This window comes from Lathamus discolor, chromosome 6 (assembly GCF_037157495.1).
Source record: "Lathamus discolor isolate bLatDis1 chromosome 6, bLatDis1.hap1, whole genome shotgun sequence".
NCBI classification, from domain to species: Eukaryota; Metazoa; Chordata; class Aves; order Psittaciformes; family Psittacidae; genus Lathamus; species Lathamus discolor.
This window is the reverse complement of record NC_088889.1, coordinates 77,906,006-77,927,305: the sequence shown is the minus strand read 5'-3', so window position 1 is coordinate 77,927,305 and position 21,300 is coordinate 77,906,006. Positions and strand designations below refer to the sequence as shown.

The 21,300-nt window shown below is 42.9% G+C and overlaps 1 protein-coding gene across 4 annotated transcripts in view; it reads left to right on the top strand.

The window, feature by feature from the left end:
- ABAT (4-aminobutyrate aminotransferase) overlaps positions 1-21,300 on the top strand; it is a 75,107-nt gene that overhangs the window by 13,403 nt on the left and 40,404 nt on the right. For 3 of the 4 annotated variants that reach the window (XM_065683922.1, XM_065683920.1, XM_065683921.1), the window contains exon 11: positions 6,422-6,496. In XM_065683922.1, the coding sequence (XP_065539994.1) occupies positions 6,422-6,496 (75 nt within the window). Of the gene's footprint in view, positions 1-6,421; positions 6,497-7,308; positions 7,446-21,300 lie in introns of those variants that run through there. The other variant, XM_065683923.1, reaches the window with a different exon arrangement.

Below are 21,300 nucleotides of genomic sequence, written 5' to 3'. Positions count from 1 at the left end.
CTGGCGGTGTTCAAGGCCAGGCTGGACGAAGCTTTGGGTGGTATGGTTTAGTGTGAGATGTCCCTGCCCATGGTAGGGGGGTTGGAACTAGATGATCTTGAGGTCCTTTCCAACCCTAACTATTCTATGATTCTGATTCTACTCTCTGAACTGAAAGGACACAAGATGTATTTTGTTTGAGCCTCTAAAAATACTCCACAGAGGTCTTCAAGGTATATTGTCCTGCTGGAACTTTTAAGCTGTTCCCACCCAGGATAAGGGTGGGAAGGTGCCTCATGAAGTGATACACTATTGCTCTTTAAATGTTTGGAATTGTACCTTCACTGTATATGTGTGAGGCTGGGGAGAAGGTGACCAGCGATGTCTTCCCCATACGAATGGGGCCTTCAGTATCTTAGCTTTTGGATTAAAGTACAACAACATATTGGTCACATCTCTCCTGTGTTATTAATAAAAACAAGATCTGCTTGTACTTTTAATAAATCTTGTGTGTACTGTTATGTTTGTATCACTTGCCATATGTACACTGTCAGGGAAGCTTTTGTGCCAGCTTCTGGATTCTTTAATGTTAGGTGAGTATCAGTGATAAAGTTGTTCTGGCCTGTGACTTGTGACTTCTAATGTATACATTGCATTAGAAGCATCTGGTTGACTGCTTGAAAGTCTGTTTTACATTTGGTTTAGTTCAGTTGGTTTAGGTGAGTTATTTCATAAACTGCTTATATTTATGAAGACATACTTTCTTCATGTTCTTTGATGAGATGAAAGGTTATTAAGTGATGATGGCCTTTTCCTGAGTATAGTCAAAGTAAAAATTATCGTAGCAGGTAACTGCCTAGATAGACAGAATTTCTCTCTCACAACCCTCATTTGAACTTCAAAGACACAAAGCTGTATTTTAATCCAGAGAATCCCAAACTGTTGTTCTTTTGTCTGTTTTGTAATGTTACTGACTTTGGTAGGTTAACTGAAAACAACTGGTTTTGAATGTAGATGCTTATTTAAGTAGTAATTTTTTGAAGGCTGTAGCAAGAAACTAATTTAAACTGATGTGACATAGTGTGTGCAGTTAGGGAAGATTTTTACTTGTGCAGGACTTCTGAAAGTCTTTGGAATTGTCAATAGAAACTCATCCAGGTAGAGGGATACTGTAGATCTTTTAAATACAGAATTCAGCCATTTTACCAGAGTTGACTTAAATTAACATCTGAAAAATATTTTCATACTTGTATCTTTAGCTGAGTAAACAGTGTGGCTGCTTGGGAAGCAAGTTGAAGTAGAATTTCCACCTAAAAGAACAAAGTTAGTCTTTCTGTTGAGGGGAAACAGCTTCGAGGTTTCAGTGACTGAGGCCAAATCACAAATTTGGATATGACCCTTTTCACTGATGATAAGGAATAGCCAAAAGTAGGCAACAGTTCTTGGATATGACCTTCTCAATTTTTACTTTAATCATACTTTAAATATAGCATAAATGACAGTTGTTTTTAGAACTCGTCATGTGAATTTAAACCTTTAGCAGCTCATTGTTCATGAGGATATCCAAGCAGGGAATTGAGCATACAGATCATGATTGCAGATCAAGTTAGTGCCTAAAATGATAATGCCTCAAGCACATTATCTGTGTTTACATAATGAAGAAGGATTTTTTTCCAAATAGAACATGAATTAAAAGATAGTATGCTCCTCTGGTGATGTTATCTTGTCGAGGTTTAAACCCAACCACAAACCTCGTTCACTCACTCCCCCCCTTCTTGCCCTCCCCCTGCTCCTGGAGGGACGGAGAGAAGAATCGAAAAGAATGCAACTCCCACGGGTTGAGATAAGACCAGTTTAGTAACTAAGGTATAACACAAATCACTACTGCTACCACCAATAATAATAATGATAAAGGAAATAACAAGAGGAAAGAATACAACACCTCAGCACCAGCTGACCAATAACTCGCCCCACTCCCCCCAGCCGAGCACCGACCGATACCTCATCCAACCCTGCAGTCCCAACCCTTCTGGGTAACTCCCCGTTACATCCTGGGCATGACGTGCTGTGGTATGGAATACCTCTTTGGTCAGTTTGGGTCAGGTGTCCTGTCTCTGCTTCCTCCCAGCTTTCCCTCCTCCCTGGCAGAGCATGAGGCTCAGAAAGTCCTTGGCCAGACCAAACATTTGAGCAGCAACTGAAAACATCGGCGTTATCAGCACTGTTCCCAGGCCAAAAGATCAAAACACAGCACTGCACTAGCTACTAAGAAGGAGAAAAATGACTGCTACTGCTGAACCCAGGACATATCTAAATTTGAAAACTGTAACAGCTGAAAAAACAGGCACAAGACAGGACTACCAAGAATATACAGAGAAGTCAGGTGATTCAACATCAAGTTGGATGATCTTGGACTTGTGAGCTACTGGGAAAGAGTTTGTGTATTTCATTGAAAAAACCCTTAGGAACTCTGCTGGCCTGTTCATATAGGTCTTTTTGGTCACCTCATAGCTAGTAGGGGAAAAAGGGGAGTCAGTATTGCCCATTCCTGCAAGCCCTTCATTTCTGTGTAGGAGAAGAAAGAGAAGGTAGGTGCTTTACCTAAAATTGATTAAAGTTTTACTCTGCTGTGGAGCTGAGGTTGGGAGGATTTCATTTGGAAAACTTTTACCTCTGCTAAAGTAAGTCATTCTGCACTTCGGGGTGTTTCTGGGTGTAGTTGACATAGTCTGGTTGGTTAGCCAGATGGATTGTCTTGGGGAGGGAGTAACAGAGGAGGTGGAGGGGAAGCTGTGGAATTCTTGCAATACATTTATTTCTGATAAAGAGGAGGAGTGTCACAGTTTTCTTGGGAAGTGTGGTAATGGATGGACATGTGATCTTCCAGGAGGAATCTTGTCTGAAACAACTGATTTTCACCTTTGTCACTGGTGTACGGTGAAACCGTACTGTGACTGGTGTCACCTTTGTCACTGGTGCACGTCCTTTCTCAATCCCCACATGTATGGTGAAAATGGCAAGCATCCCTGTCATTTTACCTCCTTTTAAGAGGAAGATGAATGACATAACTGTAGATACTCTTCAAGGGAAGAACTTGAACTTTTATGTGACACTGGCATGAGCATCGCAAGCTGATTACATTTCTTTTTAATCTTCGTTGATGTGAAACTTGAAGGGCTGCTTTGATGTGAACTTCACAAAAATGAACTGTGTGTCATTTTGCAGTAGAAAAGTTGTTTAAGATAGTCACTTGATGGGATACATGATGGGTATTTATTATCTCTGTGTGTTCTCATGTGTGGGTGGCTATTCATAGACCATAGTTGTAGCTCCATCTGCTGTAGGACACTTTGAGTCAAAACATTTTAGTTTGTTGAACACCCTGTTCAGTTCTGTTTTAACAATATCACATTTTGGAGTAACAGTTTCGGCTGAATACTGAGTTCTGCATTTCTCACTTAGACTTGGGTGTATTGGGGATGAAGTAACCATGGAAGTAATCTTAAAAAAGGTGATGTTCAATTACCTGCCCGTTAATGGTACCTTTAGGAGGCTGCCTCCAGCAGTTTGTATTTTCAGGAAACATTGAAGGAAGAGGTGGATGCAACTAGAGACTTCTCCTTCATTAGAAGGTCATGACAAATTTGATCTCAAAGTTTTATAGTAGATAAATCTCATGAGTTCTTTGACTCTGCTGTTCTCATGAACTTGCAGATACACCAGAAGCTCCGCTCCTTTTTTGTTTTCCCCAGAGAATTAAGGGCTTTTTCTCTGGTGGTTGCATTTCTGGGGGGTCTTGTTTGTGTCTTTTGTTTTTTCATTCTGGTGGATGTAATCTTGAAACTTGAAGAAATAGTTTTGTGTGTTTGAGATTTCTACTCTCTTCCATGTAAAGATCAATAAGCCAATGGACTCACATCTTTTGTTAAGTATCCAATATAATACTTGCCTGTCACTAGTGGGGCCTACAATGTGCTTAAAGTTATGAAATGGATTATTTTGTAACAATAAAAGTGACTAGAGCCAATTTTGGAAAGGCTTAAATGCACTTTACCAATGACCTTGCAGTATTATACAATTTTATGAACATTCATTACACTGTTTCTGAAGCACAGACCCACATCTTGCTATAGGCCTTACATAGCATAACAGGGAAAAAAATAGCAATTATTGTACTTCTCCTGATGCTATGCAAGCAAATCATATTAATTCAAAAATAGAAAAGGGAGAAACCATGGATAGAAAATGAGATTCCCTGGAAATGGTGGGAAGTCCAATAGTGGTCCTAGAAAGCAGCACAAGGAATTCATGGAGACCAAGAGGAATTTAGGGTAGAGGGGGATTCCTACAAAACTGAGGGAAATCCTAGAAAGTATTGTTGGAATTTTCCTGGAAAGTCAGGAATTGCAGGGAGGTGCAGTCCTCCAGTGTGGTTAGTGTCAGGGAGCAGCAGGAAGTAAACTCCAGGAAACTGCTGGAGGGTGGGAATTAGTTCTTGGGAAGTAACTGGAGAACTGGAAAGCAGTAAGGGAAATTCAGGAGCCGAAATATTTAAATGATACATACAGGTAAGCTTTATCATCATGTTTGGGGTTTTTTTTTTTTTTATATCCTTTTATGTAGAGATACTGGCCTGTCAACAAATGAAGATGCAAGTTACAAGGCTCATGGAGAAATAAATTATTGCAGACAGAATGAGGAAGCAGGTCTTCAGTTTTATTACAACTGTGCTGTTTTCCTGTTTCTTGCAGAATGTGTTTTCAGAAGCAGCCTTTTATGTGGTCTGAGTGTTGGCTGCCTGTCTTTGAAGAGCTCTAAGAATCTGAGGCAAGTTCTTGGGTTACTGTGATGTAGCTGAGACGTAGCTGTGCTGTGTCTGTCCATCTGAACCATGATTCTGAAGCATATATATTTTTCTTTATGTGGGCTACAGGTGAATGGTATAATTTTGCCTTATGCTTCATTTTGATAAAAGAATAGGCAGCTGCTGTAGAAGCAGTCCTGTTTTCAGTCTTCTGTGCTTTTTACATTCTAGTAGTACATTTTCCCCTTCTGTAAGTGTTGCTTACAGCAATTTTGCAATCTGAGCCAGATTTATTTTGTTTTTTTTTTTTTTACTCCAGTAAAATCTAATTGCAAGCTTATTTCTCCACTGGATCAATGAGAACTCATCCAACTGACTCCTGTGATCAGAACTTGTACTGGTGATACAAGGCCACCAGTACAGAGAGGGCAGACAAGCTATTTTGATGGCACGTGGTGTTTGGGTCCACTCTAGGGTTATATGAGGCTGTACGATTCGTACACGAATCGTGTACCACACGATTCCCTGTGGTCAGATTGCCAGAAGTGTCAAGGCCAGATGCTGCTGCTGATTTTAAAGGCAGTTGTTGGTGCTGAGTGTTGGGTACAGAAAACTAAAGACTGCTTCTGAAAAGTGGATGCTAAATTCTTGTGTATCTGCCAGTTGTGAAGTGTCAAGGGTAGCTGCATGCCTCATAAACTTGCAGAGATGTTTAAATCTGAAAGTAAACTGAAATTATTTGCTTAATGCTTAGCAACATGTCTAAAATGCAGTTCACCTCCTGAAAGTGGTTGTGGTGTTTGCAACCTGAAAAATACAGTTGGCAAGGAAGAGCTTTCTTGTAGATTAATCCCAGATGTTAGGGACTGAAAACTTTAAGATCCAAACAAGAAATACAAAAATGGGGAAGGAACAGAGTTAGAGAGTAATAATTCTTCAGTTCTTCCTGCATTCTGAAACTTGTTTTCATTTATTTGAAGACATTGTCAAAGAGAAGCTAATTATCATTACCAAGCCCAAACAGGTTTTAGTCTTGAATGGGATCTGCCACAGCTGCTGGAAAGAAGCTGTTTCTTTTCAGATTCTTCTGCATCCTGCCCCTTGTTCATTTTCCCCTACTCTCTACAGAGAAGATTATGCAGTGTTTTCCATAGGACAAAGTATAAATTATTGATTAATGTGCTGACTGTTACCTAGAGAGTTACACCAGACAGAGCAGGTAACCACAGTGTGGTGTGTGTAGCTAAGAAAAAAGCTATGGAAAGACACAGAAAGTCTTTGGAGATTCAAGTCCAGTAGCAGGATTTGAAAATCGGCTGCTTCTGCTACCAGGCTGTCTTGTGCTTTGGCGTGGGACATAGGTCCAGAGGCTTGTATTTTCTTACGGACTTCATCCTGCTATTGTCTCACTCCTCCTGACCCTCACTGTGTGTGTACTATGTGCCTGTGCTGAAAGTTGGTGCTTTAACAGGCTAACGCTTAATCTTGAATAATCCTGCCAGCAGTGTGCGGTCAGAGGTGTGGGTACAGCGCGCTGCCTCCGAGGTTTCTTCCAGCAGATGGCATGTGGAGTTTCTTTAACAATACCAGCACCCGAATGAAGTAACGTAACATACAAACAAATGTGTGTGTTTACAGATCACTTACCCGAGCCAGTCCCCGGGCTGTCGGGAAGAGGAGGTGCGAAGGAACATTCCTGGCTTCTTCAGCAAGGCGAGTGCATTCGCTAAGCTCCTGCGTCCTTTGATGAGGGGTATTTTTTTGTAATGGGGTACTGAAGGCAAATTGTACTCGACAAAGATTCTATTTGAGGGATTTTGTTTTCTCCGTTTTTTTTTTTTTTTTTTATAGCTAATGATGATCCTGAAAGAACGTGATCCTTTCAGAACAGGATGCAAGGAAAAGGTGTTTGTTCTAGGTCAGGCATGTAAGTGAAGACTTGGATTTTAAATTTGGAGTTTGATATCAAGACTAGGTTTCATTTGAATTTCTAATCAGAGTTGAAAGCCCAAAGGACTTTTCCTTGTTGCCGTGTTTGCTCAATGCAGTGTGTCCCAAGCAGCTGCAGGTAAACATCAGGAATTACGACAGAACAGCCGGTCTGTGGGAGCTGCAGTAGTGCAGACCCGGACCGCCATCACGGTTAGCAAACGGACTCCTCTCGGTGCATTCCGGCCTGCGGAGCGGACGGAGCGGAGCAGCCCAAGCGGAGGGCTGGCAGCAACCCTTTCAGGAGGAGTTAGCTGCGGAAGCCCGGGGCGGGATTTTGGGGTTCTCTCCCCCATTTTCCCTGCCAGGTGTGACCGGCGGGCACCCCTGCCCTGACGGACCGCGCGGTGGCAGCGATGCAGGCCGGGGGGACTCAGCAGCGAGGGGTGGGTAACGAACAGCCCTCCCGGAGCCCTCCCGCTGCATCCCTCCCCTCAGCGCGGCCCCGCCCACCACCTCCCCGCGCTGCCCCCCCATTGGCCGCGCGGGGCGCGGGGCTACGCGCGGCGGCGCGGATTGGCTGCAGAACGCGGGGTGGGGCCGCGCAGGCGGCGGGCGGTGATTGTGGGGGCTGCGGCGGTGAGTGCCCGGTCCGGTCCGGTCCGGTGCGGCCCGGCGCAGCCGGGTGCCACGGTGCGCGGCGGCTGGAGGAGACGCAGCCCTGCACCTCCGGGTGAGCGGCGGAACCGTGTGGGACGCTGGCCGCTCGGGGCGGGGGGCCGGGCGGCTGCTTCCCGGCGAGCGGTTCTCCTCATGGCCCCGCGGGGTGGGGGAGGAGGGCGGGCTGCCAGTGCCGGCCCCTCTCCGGTACCCTTCTCTCGCTGGTACCCTTCCCTCGCCGTGTGCCCCCGGGGGCAGCGCTGCGGTGCCCGTCACGCCGGGGCTCCCTGGGCATCCACCGTGCCGCTCTCCTCTCGGATGTCGCTGGGAGGGCGGCTCAGGCGCGGAGATCCACGGGGCTGTCTGCGTTCCGCGGGCTACCGGTGCGCTGACGTCCGCTGTAGCCCTTGCGTTGTCAGACCCGAGCGTGGCTCCGGGCCCTGCGGGCGCCAGGCAGGGCGCGGGGCAGTGGTTCCCCGTGGATTCGGGGACCTTGCTGAGCAGCGGTGGTGGTGTCACCCGTGAGTTCCGCCGCAGGAGCAGGCGTGTGCGGTGCTGTGGTACACAGCTCTGCAGCCGCGCCGTGTCTGAAGGGATCGCGTCCAGCGGGCGGGTGGACCCTGTCATAGACTTGCGCAGGGGAAAAGGGAAAAAAAGGGAACGGGAGGGCACAAAACCTGGTAGAAAATACGTGCATACAGTGGAGAAAACGCTATTGGCTTTGCAGGTAGCTCTTTCCTTCTTAGTATGTTGCAGCCAGCTGAGTAATGGTGTTTATGGAGGCCTACTGCTGCACTTCCAGCTGAGAGTCTCTTCAGTTTCCTGTTCTCTAGCTTGTGATGCAAAACCCAGGCTCCTGTCTCAGGCTTTGCCATGAGACCTCTTTGGCTTCACTTCCCTTACCTGCTTTGAAGTAGTGTATGGCTGTTTACCTAGAGCTTTACCTTTGCCTAGCTTGGCTTTTGCCTCTGTGATTCTCCTTCTCTGTTTATAAAATACAGTGAAGAGAATGATGTGCAAAGAAACTGAAGTCTTGTTTTCCAACTAATTTTGTAATCAGTAATGAATGTTCAGTTGTGCAAAAATTGGATTTTGCCCTGCAGTTCAAAGACATGGCTCATGGGCATATAGTTTCAGGCAGGGAGTTCAGTAAAGGGTGAAAGCCAACTGATATGAAAAGAGGGTACTTACCCTCTGGAAGCTCTACAGTAACAAAGTTACCTATTGAATCTTTTATAGTCTGATTATTTTAGTGTAAATTGAGGATATTTTGTACAGCTCTTGTTGCATTGTGGGTTTTTTGTTTTGTTTGTTTTGGGGTGGGTTTTTTTTTACTGTAATTGGTCTGTATATGTACTCGAGTAGTGTGTTGGGCAAATTGTGTCTGGGCTAAGTTTGTCTTCTCTTACTGCAGTTACAGTGATTCAAATACTGGATCACAACTTGCAGTACTAAGGCACAATAAATGCAAAGGATAATATCTGCATGTCATAGTGTTTCTTATCCTCACTGTTCAGAGCACTTCACAATGAGAAAAACATCACTGGATGGACTGTACAGATGGGGAAACTGAGACAGTTGCAGGGAAAGAAATCTGTTACTGCAAGTAACCTGCTAGGTAGCCTTTTGGACTCGGGGTCAGTGTTCAGGTCTTCTGTGTCTGCAGTCAGCCAGTACTCTGCCATTACACTGCATTGTACTTCTTGGGCAACTTGGAGTGCAAAAGACTATGATGCAGACATCTTCAGACAATGGAGACCTGAGTCTGTAAGTGTATGGTGTTATTAGACAAGCTGACCACTTATAAAATACAGGGGAAAAAATCATAATAGAACTGCTTTCTCCAAAGTTCAGACCTTCAGTCTTGTGAGGAATAACAGGCTTAGCAGCATGCTGTGCAGTGAGGTGCCTTGTGCATTCAGATACCAAGTAAACTGAAATAAGTGGTTAAAATGGGATATTTATGACCAGGAGGCAGTAAGCAAACACAGCATGCAAATAAACACCAATCAGATCAGTAGGTATACTGCTGGCAGCTGTGTTGTTGTTGGAAAAGGAAAATGTCCTGGTCTGGATTTTTCTCAGAAACAGAGAGGAATTGGGATGTGCATAGTCCATGTGTATATATATCCAAACTAGTTCACCTGCCAGCGTCTTAGAGGTCTCCAGGTGTTCCCTTGCCCTGTTTGGTTTGTGCGGTGCTTAACAGTAGAGTTTCAGAACAGTTTGTACAATGCCTTGTACACCCCCCAGCTGGATTCATCAGCAGTCCAGCAAAGCTGCCTGTGTGTTGAGGTACAACCGCACAGATCTCAGCCTGCCCAGGCGTGCTGCCCTCAGAGCTGCAGAGTGTGTCACCTGGTTTGTGCTCTGATCACTGGGCCTGAATTAAAGCAGTTCAAGTTACCTTATGACATACACATCTACTACTGCTTAGCTTCATACTTATGGTGATTGTAACATCAGGGTTCACTGTATTAGGAAGATGTCATAGCTGGTCTAAACCAAATTTGATCTGATTCTTGGCTTCGCAGCTCTGTTTTATGACTTCATGGATTGAGAGTCCTTTCCAGAACCACTTTAAAAAATTCTAACAGTTTCAAGTACAAATGAAGATTCTTTTCCTTTCTTATCCAAATGGAAAGAGCTTGTGGAAATGTTTTGGAAAAAAAGGGCTGTTTAGTGGTGGTACATGTGTGTACTGTATGAAAAGTACCACATTCATGTTGTATCCCTGATGTTAATATACAACTCTGTTGTGTCTTAAAATATTACTGTATTGACTGTATACCGGAAACTTTTAATCAAATGGTGCCTCTTTGAACTTGAATGAATCTCTTTTGCTTTTGGCTTTGCTTTTGCCAGAAGAAACAGGGAGAAGAAAAGACTATGTCTTCATGGGGCAGTTCTCAGATTTCATGTAATATACTTCTCCTGTGCATTGCTGTCAAAGACTATTTGATTCCTCCTTGTATGTCAATCTGTATGTGCCTTTTTTGTTCAAGGAGGCTTTTCCAGTAGTGCCTCCTATTCTTTTACAGTTCTTCATAAGCTCTTAAGAATTTTTCAGGCATAATGGTAAGTCTGAATCAAATGGTGAGATATCTTATCCCATTTGAAAGAGTAACTAACAGAAAAGATCTGGATTCCATCAGGAGAGTAGCGAGTGCTGATGTGTAGGAAGCTGTGAAAGTATAGGTAAGTAAAGCAAAAATGACACATCAGGAACACTGCAGCTTAAAGACCACGAATACAGCACACAGGTAATTATCAGTGTGGGCCTGTCACCTGTGGAAGGATGGATATGCTGTAAGCCTTACATAACAGTTGTATCTTTTGGGAGGCTGGAAACTCCCTATTCTTGTTTCAGACTGATCTGCTTTCAAATTCCTTTTCTTCATGAACAGAACAGGTTACCTTAGGGGTCAGGAACTTAAAGTAGGTAATTCTACCAGCTCTGTGGCTTGAAAGCTGTAACATCCCTGTCCCCCTTTGTTTCTGAATTTTGTGATCTGTTTTATCAGATCACAGTCCTGTTTCCTGAAGTGATGGCTATGGGCCAGGAAAACACAGAAAGTGACATTTTCTTAGCCATATGGTGTTTGTGCAAAAATAACAGTATTCTGGGTGTTTTCCAAAGCATGCAAAGTCTATAAAACAGAGAATATTGTTGTAAACTGTTTCTGTGGCTCTCAGACTCTTTTCTGATCTGAGGGAGTAGGGGTTTATAGTGCATTCTTGTATTAGATTGTTTGTCTTTCCTTTTGCAAAATATTTTACTATTCGTTTTCCATCTCTTAGCCAGATACTAGAAACTCAGCAGAAGAACTGGCTAGGAACTTTGGTTATGTATTGCAGTTCTTGCTTCTATGAAAGAAGAAGGTTGTCTCTTGCTGTCCAGTGGAGGTGTTTCTGTTTGCAGTGGAGAGAGCATTTTCAGAGAGTATGATTTTCTTTTTGATCACTTTTTGCAGGATGGATTTTGTGTTCTTCCATCCTAGTTTGTAGATTTGGAGTATTTTTGCATTTTGTGCATAGCAGCTTGTACAGCTGTAAGTTCTGTTGAGGAAATGAATACATGTTCTAGCTCAGGCTGGATAGTCATTTATTTTACTGCACCAGCCAGCAGCTGATCTCAGTATCTGCCTTTGGGAAGGGATATTGCATTTGCTTCTGAAGCTGTACTTCTGAAAGCTGGACACCTCCAGTGTCAAGGACCACAGGACATGAACTTCCTTTTTTAAAAAAAAAGATAAAGCTGCACTGGTTGATGTGAGGAAGCACAAGAACCATGCAGCTGAAGTACTGCTTTTAATATGTGAGCACTGCCAGCTTGAAGAAAAGGGCCAGGAATGTGAATTTTATTTATTCAGACTTAGGTGATTCCCCTTTATATTGTCTATTGTAATTATTTTAGTGAATCTCTTTCAGTTTTAATGCAGGAAAAAAAACATTTGTGTAGATGAGTCTTTATACTGTACTGCATCAAACTCTTATTCTGGTCTCTGGCTGAAAGGCAGAGTACTCTCTAACTTTCTGTGGCAAGGTATAAGGCACTTTGAAGGCAATAAATCTTCAGACGTGGCGAGTTTCCCATTTAGATTTTATGATTTCACTGAAATACAACTTGGCATTGCCAGGGAGTGGAGCTCTCTAGGAAGTGTTCGTCATCCTGGGACTCTTGTGAAACTCAGGGAATGGAGCTCTCTAGGAAGTGTTTATCTTCTTGGGACTCTTGTGAAACTCAGTAGTTTACAAATGCAAATGAATTCTGATGGTGTTTCTGTGGGCAGTTTAGAGTAATGCAGCTCGCTAAAGATTTAATGTAAAAAGTCAGTATATCTCAAGTGTATTTCGAGTGACAGGATGAAGTGCCAAAGTACTGGCTTAGCTGTACATAGGGTAAAACAACTTCTGAACCTGTCTGCAGGTTTCCTTATTTTGAACACTTAAAAATATTCCTTATTCCAGATGGAATTTTCCTTGCCATCCCCAAGCAAAGTTCAGTTTTAATTTCATAAGTGAAAATGAGGTGCTTTGCAACTGTTGTACTCATTTATAGTTCTATTTTATGTAGGAATTTTTTAGCAATGTCCTCAAAATGCCCAGAGTTTGAAACCTGGCATAGCTCAAGTACTTCCTGGTTTTTGTTTGGTTTGGGGGTTTGGTGGATTTTGATTTATTTTAATTCCTAGCTAGATGTGGGGCAGAATATTGGCTGGATATTAGCAAAGGGACCGAGTAATCACTGAGCAATCCTTACCTGGCACCTGCTAAAACACACAAGTAGAATCCAATTTAGCCTTGGCTTATAGCATATTAATATTTTGTGCTGATTCCCCCATGATGCTTTTTGCTGCATCAGCTGAGAGATTTAGATTCCTGTTTCCCTGTCAAATTCTGTTCTCCGTTCCCCACTGACAGTGCTGCTTTCACAGCTGTATCAGCCATGTTTGTGAGCATGCTGGCATCAGGATCAGAATGTCTTTCTCACGTTTCCTTTCATCTCTTCTGCCATCTTCATATTATGAGCACTGGATTTTCCTTCCTGAAGCCTTTTAGCCTGCCTGCAGTGTCAGCATGACATACTCTATTCCTACTGGTCTTCCCATTTAGCTTTCCAGCCCTTGTGTTTTCACTGTCTTGGATCTGTTTTAAGAACCTGTCAGCTCTAAAATAAATGCTTTTGACTAGAAGACCATTATAGGTCTGTAGGAGGTACAACAGAACATATGCTGACCTGTTCACGTGGAAAGGGAAGCTGGAATGATGGACAGGGTAAGCTGAAAGAAAAAGTGAGAAGAGGAGCTGTCCTATCAGCCATGTTAGTGGGCATCTCAGCCTGGAGTACACAGGTTACTTCTGTGTTGGCTGGGTGGCTAGAAAGCACTGCGATATATTTATGGGAGTGGAAAAGTATTATCAAACAGTGTGTATTTCTAGCACAAGGTTTTCTTTCAAGTTGTTTGTTGAGGATGAGGTTGAATGCTTTTGTTGTTGGGTTTTTTCTCCCCTTGGTTTTATCATTGGTTTCTCACAGAAGAAAACAGTGAGTGTTGGGAAAAGACATAAATTAGTGATGATGTTTTCATGATGTCCTATTTTCGATGTTTGGCTCAATTTGAAAGTATCCAGCTTCTATCTATAAGCCTCATGCCAGACAAAGCACAAGGCAGAAAGCTCTTAATTGAATTCTGTGCTCACGCTAGCTTTCTTGTTACTGTAATCTTGGTATTAAATCATCCCTTCCTCTTCCTCCTTCCTACCCAGCAAGTGAACAACCCTGCAGATTTTTTTTTTTTTTTCACAAAAAAAAACCATATGATCTCTTGCTCTTCCAGCACTTTTTCTTTCTGAATGAAGTAATGCAAGAATGTGGGTTTGCGGAAGCTACTGAGGAAAACGGAGGAAGAGAGGGGAAAGCAATTTTCAGAGAAAGGAAAGAATATTCCTCATTTGTATTTGTATTGCATCAGGCTCAGTCTCAATTAAGCACTTTGAACATCACAACAGCATGCCAATTTTGGCTTCCTCTTTTAGCGAAGGATAGTGTGTGCGGAGGTTCTTGGCAGGATCCCTGGATATTAAATACAACTGAAATCAACTTGTATGTTTTAAATTGGTCTGGCAATAATGCAAAAATATGAATAAGTAATATAAATAATATAAACATTAAGTATTTTAAATAAACTTAATAAGCTTGGTGTAACTTATTAGTGGTCATATTTTTTGTTTGTATTATGTTTCTTCCAAATCTGTCTGTCAGACTTTTTTCATGTTAGATGCCAAATAATGGGTACCAGCCATCTTGTTCTTCTCTGTCACATCACTTTCCACATCTGGCATGAATGACACATATTTTGCCAGGTGCTTGCGTGATACCAGTGTTGTGATGTATGCCAAAAAAAAAATAAATCAGGACATTGGGAATGGGACAGAGGGAGCAAGTGTGTATTGAGGCATTTTTAACAGATCACTATATAAATCTGAGGATATGAATGATTGCCTCGGTGGGAACTGGAGAAGATGACAGGTTAAAAAGCTGTTTAGAAACCAGACCAGACTGTTCTGGCATGACAGAACAGATTTCAGATGTAAGACACTTGCTGGCAGTGGCCTAGAGTGTGATCCTGGCACACCATGCTGCAGCCAGGCTGGAGGCTTCTGAGTCCTCTCCCATTCCATCATTTTGGGCAGAGCATGCTGCTGAGTGCACTGACAGTGGTGGACCCTGGGCCAGGGATGAGGGGTGGGTTTTCCCTCTGTGGACCATACTGCCATCCACCTTAGTGTTCTCTCATCCCAGCTCCAGCATAAAGCAAATCTTGTTTTTCGCTCCACAGCTATTGCTGCAATGCAGCTTCCTGGAGAGGGAAATAGGATTACACAATCAGAGAGTACTGGTGAAGCTAGGAAAGCAGAGGATGAGCTTGACTCCGATGATCTCCATGCTCCTTGTTTGCAGTCCAGTTTTACTAACTAATGGAGATTGGGGGTGAAATTCCTCAGTTTGTTCCATGGTTTGTGCAGTGGGCATTGAAAGGGGCTGGTGTAACTGCTGTAATGTGATGCTTCTGCCTTCGCTGCAGTATAAAGCAGCTGAGGAAAAACATACAAAGGGCTAGCTTGTGTTTTGAAGAGAGGGAGTAGAGGCAAATAGGGATAATGACAAGCAGTGCATAATGACAACAGGCTGGATTCATCACTAATCTTTATTTTTCCTTAGCCAAGAAGGTGATTGGAAAGTATTGCTTCTGATGCAACCTGTAAGATTCCTGGTGTTAATTTATACATAAGAATTGGATCATTACAATGATCATGAATGAGTTCAGAGTTTGTTCTTTTGCTTCTCAGGAGATTTTAGTGTAGTAGGACTTTGTTCTGTTAGAATGGTAGGACTGATGAACATGGGTTCAACAGGGAGTCAAGCGTGGTGGCCACTCTGGTTTGACCTCTTATTCCTCGCACTGTTCGGTTGTTTCCTTTCATTGGTGTACCTCATTTTCTCTGAGCTGAACTTGTGACTACACTGGGTGCTGTAAAGGGTTTGGTAATGTCTCTTCTCCAAACTGGGAATCTTTCTGGTGTGGATGGGAGTCTGAGCCATGCAGGTGACAGGAGAGCTAGGTGAAAGTGGAGTTCTTCAGAAAAAAGGCTAAAAAGAGGCTACTACCCTTGCAAAACCAAGGTTGGTTGAGTAATGCTATAATTAATTTCTGAACACAACACTTGCATAAAGTTGTGGGTTTTTTGCAGAAAATACGCAGGGAAAATCATGTTCCAGAGTGATCTGATTAAAGACAGGAAATAGTTCCTGGGTCCAGTCTCATTGTTCAGAATGGAAAAGAGAGGAAAAAGGGACTGTTTGTTACATCTGGTCAAAATCCATATGCAGCCTTGCATAACTGATGTGTGCTCTGGCTGGTAAGCCAGGTTTGCAGCTGCATCTGTTGTGAAACTTCAGCCTCTGGTTTGTCTTTCAGCTACTGTCACTAGTTAACAGCAAAAAGGGAAAAGGGGCAACTTGAGATAATACTAACACAGTGCTTCTAAAGGCTGACAAAGCACATGATTTAGTAACTTCTATGGAGAAATAGTGATTACTGATAAGTCCTGCACTTGCATCTATTTGATGAACCCTGATTGTATAAAGAAGAAGAAACAGTTGTTTTTTCTGAGTTGTTATGGCAGTGCTCTCTTGGGGACCTCTTGAGAGCGAGAGGTTAAGTACCACTTAAGGAGGATGGGGAGCAGCTCTCTGAAGGGAAGTGCTCCACTGTCCCATTGTGCTAGTGCTGCTTACATTGATGAGGTATCTTTAGAAAGATATTTTTGTTCAATACATTTGCTTTATTTTATTTATTTTATTTTTTCTTTTGTTTAACCTAACTTCTAGCTCTTTATTTCATATTGACTGTATTCATCCTGGGGTAACTTAGGGTTGCTGCTTAAAATTACACTGGCAATAGACTTATGTTGGTCTCTTTTTGAGATCAGTCATTCGTAGTGTTTATTAGCACCTTTGTGACAATATTGTAGTTACAGAGGCAGGCTTGTCTGACAGTGAGTAAAGGGGGGTTAGCTGCTGCCCCATGCCACTGGACAGATGCCTTTCTCTGCCCTTGCTGCAGTATTTTTGTGATATTTGATAGAAGGCAGTCTCCTACCTGTCCCACCGCACTATGGCTGGTGGTATTGCCAGCTGACTTGTTACTAAACAATTCATAATTGCGGCCTATATTTGGAAGATATTTCCTTGCAGCACCCATGGATGTTCCTCATGGGATATTGTGGAGGTGCAGGACATCCAGTGGCTCTCTTGGTTGCTGGAAATGAGTAGAGCCAGCACAGAGCTGCCCACACAGTTGGTGTGGGAGGTGAGGTGTGCGGCACCCAAATCCTTAAAAATTATTTGTTTTCCATTCCTGCTTTTAGCTTATCTGTAATTCTGGTCCAGTGGGCCTTCTCTGTCATGAAATGGAAATAGTGGGTATCTTTTGTGATTCCAGAAGCAACTGACATAATATCCTGGTTTGTGTCCCCACTCCCAGTTTGTACAGCCTCTCTGAGCATCACGAGGGTTCATTCAACAATTTCTTGATCCCAGGCACCTCTTTGACCCCATAAGCTGGATCAACTCGTGATAGTGATTTACACAGTACTAGCAACCTTCCCCAAACTGTCCAGTGCTTTTTAACTACCTAGACGTGATGTAAGGAGTCTTCTCGTTCATGTGATTCATAGCTTGTATGTACCAGACTGAAAACGCAGCACTCAGTCTATTGTGTGGGTGTCAGTGTTATTGTGAGAGAAGTGGGTGCAGAGTAGATGTACCTCAACGAGACTTTACGTGTGAGTTTAGCCATTAGCTTACTTAGTAAGGTCTAATTTACCTCCTCCAGTTTGTGTCCAGGTATTTATTTAGTGCTTGTGTGGAATGTTTTCATGCAGCAGCTCCGTGAGTTTTGTCAGATAGGCAATATAGAAGGAGTAAATAAGCACAGTTTATGCAGTGGCCTTGTGGGGTTTTTTTCCCTAGTGGGTAACTTTCAGATGGCGATAACCTTCAGTGAGTCTTCCAGTTACCAGTTTTTCTACCTTGCTTTTAATTCAGCAGGGTGTTTTGGCTCATTCACAGCTATGGTTTTGTGAATGGGCCTAGTGAAGTAAAAGGGACCACTTGAGAAATATGTGTCTTGCTGAATCAGATTGGCACTAGTTTCTTTGTCCATCTGGAGCCCAAAAATAATTTTCAAAACATACTAGGGAATTTAACCACAGAGTCTGTTAATTAACACTGCATACATATCCATGTTCCCTGAACTGTTCTGAAAACTACCCCAACTGCTATTCTTTTTAGCCTGTTACAATTAAACAGGCAATAATAGGACTTTTGAATAGTAGATATTCATAGTAGTTGTGGTTAATTCCTCTATTCCTTTCCAACTCTTCCTTATGAATGTGAAGTTGTCACGTTTAATGGGAATTAAAGTAGTTGGCATCTGAAAACCAGAGGGGTGTGATCCCACTGTCCCTGTGTCAGTGTAACTTACAGCAGTTATGGGTATGTGAGTAATGCAGGTGTAGTTCAGATGTGTTCCCTGAATGTCAGTGGTATTGATTGCTGTGAATTCCAGTCTGTTAATGAAACTTTTTACTTCTTTCAAAAGGCTAAGCAATCCCTGTCTTTTATTTTCTGTTTTGCCCTTCATGATAATCCTCGTTGTCCAAGTAAGTGTCTTATACTTCTGCCTGCAAGTTATTTGCTCAGATTTGATAATTAACTTGAGGGTCAGCATTTTTATAGCCTTATTTATTTATATTTTCTTCCAACTGCATTAAAAGGTTTTTTTTAATATATTTTGAAGTGAACCTGATAATTACTGTTACTGTTCACAGCACCTGAAAGTTGATTTGAGACATCAGTGAGTGCCTTATTCCTTCTCCGAACATGGCAAGCCCTTAAAGAGGGGTGTTGCTTTTCTTCTTCACGCAAGTTTGGGGTCCTGAGACTCTGCTTTTTAGTCTTGTAGCAACTTTGATTTTTGAAGCAGGACTAGGACTTGGTGCTGGCGTGCCTTGCTCTTTGCTTGTGGTACTGTCCTGGTTTAAGCCCAGCCAGTAACCCAGAACCACGCAGCCGCTCACTCACTCCCCCACTTCTTCGTCGCCTTGCTTCCAGAGGGATAGGGGGGAGAATGGAAAGAATGTAACTCCCATGGGTTGAAATAAGAACAGCCCAGTAACTAAGGTATAACACAAACCACTACTGCTACCACCAGTAATAGTAATGATAAGGGAAATAACAAGGGAAGAGAATACAACTGCTCACCACCTGCCAACCAATACCCAGCCTGACCTGGGCAGCGATCTGGGCCTTCTGGGTAACTGCCCCCAGATTCTATACTGGGCATGATGTGCTGTGGTATGGAATACCTCTTCAGCTAGTTTGGGTCAGGTGTCCTGTCTCTGCTTCCTTTCAGCTTCCCATGCCCCTCCTCACTGGCAGAGCATGAGACTGAAAAAGGCCTTGGTCGGAGTAAACATTACTGAGCAACAACTAAAAACATCGGTGTTATCAGCGCTGTTCCCAGGCTGAAAGTCAAAGCACAGCACTGCACCAGCTACTAAGAAGGAGAAAAATGACTGCTACTGCTGAACCCAGGACACCTGTTTGTTCTCTCTTGCATGTGTATGTGACATTTAGTATTCTGACGTCTCTACCGTGGAGCTGCTATCTGTGGATACTGAATTTTTCTTAAGAGCTGTAGGTCTGTGTTATTTGAAATGCTTGGTTTGTCCTAACAAATTGTTAGGAAAGCAGATGCTTTCTAGACTGGAAGGCAGGGATTAAGGATGGCTGTAGAGTTGCTTCTGGAGGAATTTGCCATCATTTGCAGTGAAATCCAACAGCTGATAACATAGTTAAACCTAAACTAGACATTGTTACCAATGTTCTTGTGATTAAATCAAATGAAAGTCATTGCTTTCTTGTTTCAGTCCACAGTGTTTGTGAACTGCATATTTTCAATATATTTTAAATGTTTTGCAGTTGCAGTTATAGTTGCTTCAAATCACTGACATGATTGGGACATCTGTGTTCTTTTCCTTGCAGCAGGACTTACCAGTCACTGTTATCCTCTTTGTGCCTCCAGCCTGTCAGGCAGGGTACTTACAGATATGGAGGGGCTGTGCTGTGGGCCAAGGGGCTGAAAGCAGCCATTGTAACAGCAAGAGCTTCTGTCCTACCTGGGGAGTGGTAGTTCAGTGTCAAGCCATGCGATGTGAGGGTTAAACAAAAACTAATCCACTACAAATAAAGTCTATTACTGAATTAGTCTGTCTCTGGAGGATGAGTTTTCAAGCAGTTGGGCATGGCTTAGCACAGTGCTATTGGTGGTCTCTAGATGACGTCATATCAATTGTTAGCACCACCTCACAATAGAGTATTTTTCACCCAGGACAATTTTGTTTAATGAGTTTAGCCTCACATCATGTAAAGTAGTACTCAACAGAGGCACAAGAATTTCTTTGTCATACTTTGATCTCTCCAGAGCACACACTTAGGAGCTTATAACCTGATTATTCACTGAGTAAGTGTAGTAATAAATTACTGATACAAAGCATTGCCTCTGAATCCAGTGTTTTATATGTGTTCAGTGTAAATACCTATAATATCTCTCAGGCCTTCCAGCTCTGCTTTGTGATGTGTCCCTGCACTAGCCATCTCTCTGAATAGCTTTATTGCACTTTCTGTGGTAGATAGCTAGTTAGTTAACAAGTTCAGTTGAGTTAGCAGTTTGTTTCACTAACAACCAGTACAGGCCAGTTTAAATATGTCATTTACAGTCTGGGTATGTAATTAGTAACAGACTTTAAATTATGAAGAAAGTAAGGAATCAGCTTCAGTCTTTGATATGGATCAAATCAACAGCTTTTTACTTAGGAGTACTATGGTATCTGTCTTACAAATGACTGCAGTCTGGGCTGCTTGAGAGCTGCTAGTACTGATGTGGGATCCTAGCCCACCATCTTAGGGCAGAGGACAGGGGAACCAAAACAGGGTTAGCCATGTCCTGTTCCCTTCCTTTATGGTGTTAATGTTGTTTTCATTAGCAGTTTGTTTGGATGCTGATCAGTTGTCTGTTTCATGTAGAAGACCTCTGGAGAATGACATGGTGACTTTAAACCATGTACTCCTGTAATGGATATAAAGTGGTTGCTGGCATAGCATCTGTTGGTATGTAAATTATCTGTGTCAGGGTAATGTTATAATGGAGAGAGACTGCAGAGTGTGTTTAGTCTACCTGAATGACTCTCTGCCCCTCGTTATTCCTGTATTAGCACAGTGATGATCACAGTATCCATCCCAACTGAATAAATACTGCTGCTGATGTTGCACTGAGAGAAGGTGGAAGAAGGAAGTGTGGTGCTGTGATAGCAGCACAAACCGAAGTCACTCACATGCCAGGGACCTTAGCTGCTTCCTATCAGCACTGCATCTTCTGTCTTTGTAGCTTGCTTCTGATATCTGTCCTTCCCTCTGTTGACTTAGACCCTTCCTTATGCCCCAATGTGCTGAAAAAAGGCAGCCCAAGTCTTGGGTTTTCTCAGGTTGCCTAAGGACCAGGATGCTCCCTTGTCTTCCTCCTTGCAGCATATTGGGTGCAGGTGCTTCAGTTGCAGCCCCTCGGGCAGGCTTCAAACCCTGTGCTTACGAAAGCATCCTGCCAAAACATTGCATCCCACAGCTGGAGCCTACAGAAGATAGATGTAAGGCAGGTCCTACAGCTAGGACACAGCTGTGCAAGTTTGGGGGGCATGGAGCATCTCCTCCTCTGCTCAAATTGTTTTAATGCCCTGATTACCGAAGTGGGTAAGTCACCCCTTCGCCTGTAATAATCACAGATTTCCTTTCTAATTTTTCA